Source organism: Austrofundulus limnaeus, unplaced genomic scaffold (assembly GCF_001266775.1).
Source record: "Austrofundulus limnaeus strain Quisiro unplaced genomic scaffold, Austrofundulus_limnaeus-1.0 Scaffold786, whole genome shotgun sequence".
NCBI classification, from domain to species: Eukaryota; Metazoa; Chordata; class Actinopteri; order Cyprinodontiformes; family Rivulidae; genus Austrofundulus; species Austrofundulus limnaeus.
The window spans coordinates 15503-20482 of record NW_013953188.1 but is presented as its reverse complement, the minus strand read 5'-3'; the positions used below and the strand labels follow the sequence as shown (position 1 = coordinate 20482).

The 4980-nt window shown below is 38.4% G+C and overlaps 1 protein-coding gene across 2 annotated transcripts in view; it reads right to left on the bottom strand.

Moving 5' to 3' along the window:
• arhgap45b (Rho GTPase activating protein 45b) overlaps positions 1–4980 on the bottom strand; it is a 27523-nt gene that overhangs the window by 13813 nt on the left and 8730 nt on the right. For both annotated transcript variants that reach the window (XM_014028592.1, XM_014028593.1), the window contains 4 exons: positions 4446–4586; positions 4265–4349; positions 1601–1673; positions 1364–1439 (listed from right to left, as the gene is read on the bottom strand). In XM_014028592.1, the coding sequence (XP_013884046.1) occupies positions 1364–1439; positions 1601–1673; positions 4265–4349; positions 4446–4586 (375 nt within the window). The remainder of the gene's footprint in view (positions 1–1363; positions 1440–1600; positions 1674–4264; positions 4350–4445; positions 4587–4980) is intronic.

The window sequence follows — 4980 nt, the reverse complement described above, 5'->3', positions numbered from 1 at the left end:
GTTTAGGGGTGGGGTTCAGAAAGTCATGTATGAGGATGGCGCTATGTAGTTAATATAGAGTTGCCCCCCCCCCCCCCCCCCCCCCCCCCCCGGGGGGGTGGAGTGCAGAATTTAACAAACAAAATGGAACCCAGCAGAAAACGCAGAATCTCAATGAATTCACTCATTTGGGCGAGCAGGTAAAGCTTCAGAGGTATTTTGGCCGCTACTGCCCCATGCACCTGCCGTTACAGTCACGTGGGTGAACTCTCCTCTCCGCACAAACAGATTTTTATTTTATTTTTAATAAGTCATCCAGGCTGAAGAGGCTAACTGAAACAACACCATCCTCCAAAAAGTTAAAAAAATTGCAAAGATTAGCACAAAGTTTAGGGCAGAACACTACCCCAGTGATTTTTATGAATCTGGACAACAACTTTTCTGTAAGTTTTGTCAAGAGTTTTTTTTATGTGTAAAAATACACAAGATGACCACTTCCTGTCAAAGACTCATCAGCAATAAGCCAGACATTGCTGCCAACTCAACATTCAGCCACAGTAGGAGCAAGACGTGAGTTTATCTAAGATTTTGTTGCTCCGTGTGCAAAATCAGATATTCCTTTAGAGAAAAACTGAAACAGCAAAAATGAAAAAAAATGAGCCTAGATCCTATCTAAGAGGCAACTATGCACCACTTGTTACCATTTGTAGGTTTTGTTTCTTTATGAGACATTTAATGGTAAGTTCATCTCTAAATAAAATCTTTAATAAGGTGAGATTCTATGTTTTACACACATTTTTGCACTTAAAAAGCACAGGTAAATACTTTTAAATATCTTGCAAAAGCATTTAATGTTCTGCTGAACCACAGCTATTTGTTTTATTTGTGAAATTAAAACACTGTTAAACTTTTAATTCTGACTACTCATTTGTTACAGCTTTTTTTAGTCACTTTATATTTCTGCCTTTTTTAGGTTAATAAATGTGGTTAGAATCAGAATGTGGAATTAAGGAAAAAAAATTGAAAAAGCAGAATTTAGAAAAATAAAAAAAGAAGAATTGGGGGGGGGGTGTTAAACCTTTCATAGGGCCCCACAAAAAATGGACCCTAAACAATAACTGCTTACAATTCTAGTATTTTGTTGTCAATCTGTCAAACCCATTAGCTGACATAGAAAAACCATTGGTGAACTTTGGTCTTTATGTCAACAGGGGGAGACTTTCAGGCCACTGTTTAGAGCAGCTCATGTAAAAAATCTATCACTTGCTGCAGTTTATTCACAGAATGTTTCCATGTTTTATTCAGGACTGAGATGCAGCACATAATAAAACAGAGGCAACGATAACTTGAAAAGGGAGAGGAGGAGAGCATTATTATTGYGTACCCATATCCTGCAGGTCACTCCTGAAGTGTCCCCCCTCTGCTCCCTGGCTCGTCGCAGCATAWAGGTTCTCCATTGACTGTGAAGTGCAAAAATGATTCATTACTGACGTCAGGGCTTGTCAGCAGCTAACAGACACTTTCCCCTCTTCTTTACCCAAAGTGAAAATCACTGTCTGCATTTGAAACATTTTGAGAAACTGTAGGTAGTTGAAGGAATTTCTGTTTTTCTTTGACTCACTCTGCTCTTCTCAGTGGGCAGCAGGGAGAGCAGGGTGCTGCTGTCCACTTCTCCCATCAATAGTTCAGACACACTGAGGAGAAACACAGCAGAGATATCTTTTCAGCTCAGTATTTGAACACAAATTTAAAAAAGAGAAAGAGGATTAAACCTCTACAGAGCCAAAAGAAAGAAGTGATAAAGACTTAATTAAATCAAATTTCAGTTTTTATTTTTAAATGAAGTCAGAGTCTTAATAAACAAAAAACAAGCTAAACAATAAAATGGGTTCTTTATCTTTATGGCAGAAAACGAGTCAGGGGAAGAGTGGAGGAGGGAATGAGGAAACAGACTTGTCAAGCAGATTTTAACTGTCTGTCAGCTCACTTCCTCCTAAAACTGACAGTTTTTAAACACAACAGTGGCACAAACTGTTGCTGCAAATGAGTTATTTCAACAGAATGTCCTCACGGGTTCATCAGAAAAGATAGTCAAAGTGAGAAAGAAATAAAACTTAAGCTTTAAAAAAATAAAAACCTTTACAATTGACATTTAACATTTTTTATGTTTTTTTATCCTTCTGTCAAATAAAACAAATCAAGTGATTGTTCCCACAGTAGTCTGTCTCAATTTGTACGATTTGTTCGTTTAACTCATGGCAGGTACTCAACTGCAGGTACTCAACTGAATTTTCAAGTTTTGGTTTAGTGACGGAAGATAAAAACCACTTCCTGTTTTCAGCTTTGTCTCATGCAAATGTGTCACCATCACTACACTTCTCTCCCTTTCTCTCAACAGCAGAAACAACGTCTGACTGTGTGTGAAAAGCAGTATGTTACCCGTTTGGACACCATTACACAGCACAGGAACTGGAACATGACTGTTACATTAGCGCTGATGGATTGTTAAAAAAACATGTAAAAGTCTGCTGATTTAGTGGTTTTAAGGGAATGCTCCACCTCTATATCTCCTCTGACTTGTGGGGTCCCTCAAGGCTCTATTTTAAGTCCCTTGCTTTTTAGTTGCCTCAGTGGTCTTTTTTTTAAATAAAATACAAAACTTATTTTCCCTGTTTTGCTAATGACATTCAGGTTTAACTTCCCATTATGCCAGACTCTGTAAATCCACTCCAAYAACTCCTGAGCAGTCTAAAGGACATAATCTGGTTGAAATTGAATTTCCTAAATCTAAATGAAAKTAAGACTGAAGTCATCAGCTTTGGTAAATGTATTTTTCTTGACCATCTCAGTCCCTTGGCTTCATACAACTGCTCTGCTGTCACGAATCTGGGTGTCATTTTTTGGTAATGCCTTTAAATYGGAAAAACAGAGAAACGCAGCTGTGAATTTTTTTTCCCAATTAAGACATATCAAGGCGAAGTCATATCTCCCGAACAAAGACCTTAACAAAGTGATTCATGCTCTTATTACCGCTCAGTTAAGATTATTGTAATGATTGGTATGTTGGTTTAGATAAATCTTCTCTGCATCCCTTACAAGTTGTTCAGAATGCAGCATCTCATCTTTTAACAGGTGCATACATTATATGAACGTCTCTTGTTCTGACTTCTCCCCCATTGGCTTCCTGTTTGCTTTAGGATAGATTTTAAAATTTTACTGCTAATTTTTACATTTCTAAAAAGGTTTTTCACATTATACCTGTGTTCTCTTTCATTTCAGTCATCCAGTTTCTTTAAGATGTTCCTAGATCTAAACTAAAATTCAGAGGTGATTGGGCTTTCGCAGTTTCTGCCCAAACCTGTGGAACAGTTTACCTTTATGTATTTGGATTGCTGAGACTTAAGTCTACGCTTAGGACCTCTCGTTACTTCTTGGCTTTAGATTCTGACAAAGTTTGAGATTCTTTTAGATCTGATGTCTCTGTTGCATGTCTTTATATTTTTGAACACTTTTGTGAATGGTAAATGGTAAATGGTCTGTACTTGTATAGCACCATTCTACCCAACCAGGACACTCGAAGCGCTTCACACTTTAATCTGTGCCCTCATTTATCCATTCACACAGCACTCCACCAGATCTCCTACAAAGCTAACGTACAATCATCTATGGAGACTAATCAGTGCCAATCACATTCATACACTGATGGGACACACATCAGAGGCATTTGGGTTAAGTATCTTGCCCAAGGRCACAACAACTGAGACAGCTGGACGGGGGATCAAACCGGTGACCTTCCGGTTCCAGGACGACTCCCCTAACCACGCTGCCACAGCCACACCAACTAACTTCCTTAGTGTTGAAGATACTGCCATAAAATTTTAGGAAAAGATTCACATTCTGGTTTTTGTAGGAAGCATCTTGTATCCTAAAAAACTAATAAAATGTAATAATGCAAAGGTAGCAGAAAAGGTATAAAATAATATTACAAAGCAAACTGCAGCATCAAATAAACATGTGTTTGTTGTTTTATCCATTCATTTGGCTGATTTGAGAAGCAATTTGGGGAACTTCTGTTGTTTACATGGGTTGAAGTGAAAAGAAATCTTTTGACTGAAATATTTTTCATAACCAGAGTTGTTTTTTTCCCCCCTCCCTTACAGATGACGGAAATCCATCCTGGCCACGTTCAAAGTGATGGAAATCCGTCGTAGTGATGAAGCACTTTAAGCCCTGTCTTTATATATGCTAAATAAATAGAAATAGACAAGGTGAATCAATTACTTACTTGCCACTAAAAGCAACAGCAATAGTTTCAATCGCCTTCTCAAAGTCCTTCTTGTCTGTTTCATTACACGCCTCATAGTGGAAACCTGAAGAGAGCCCACATTAGAACTCTGAAAATTTACTGTCTTTTTGGCTTTCTGTGACTTTGGAAGTCCAAAAGCTCCTTTCCAGAACTGACTGACCTTTGACCTTAGATATGAGTTTCCCAGCAGCAGTGAGGATCTCCACAGTGTTGAGCAGAGGGTATGTGTTGATGACYTGACGCAGAACCCGCAGCACCTCTCCCAAACACTCGTGTGCTACAGGGCGCTGGCTCTCCTTTCCTGTGTGACACAAAAACACTGCTCATAAGATAACCCATGAAGGACACCAAAACACACTTCTGGCTTGTGTCTAAAACTGCACCAGGCACCTTCAAAATTTACATTTCAAATAATTTGTGTTAATAATCTTGACTAACAATATATAAAATAAAATCAACTTCATTTTATAAAGCGTTTTAAAAGGGGCAATATCATGTAAAAAATCAACTTTTTTGAGTTTTATATCATGTTATACTCTCATAAAAACATGCCCAAAGCCTTGCTCTGACTCATTCATGCATGTTTGAGAAATCCTGCAGTGTTTTTAGGAAGCCATGCAGAGGAGCAAAACGACAGGTGGGGACCAGAAACGCCCCTAGGATGTGTCTTTAAGCCAAACTTCCTCATGGCAGAG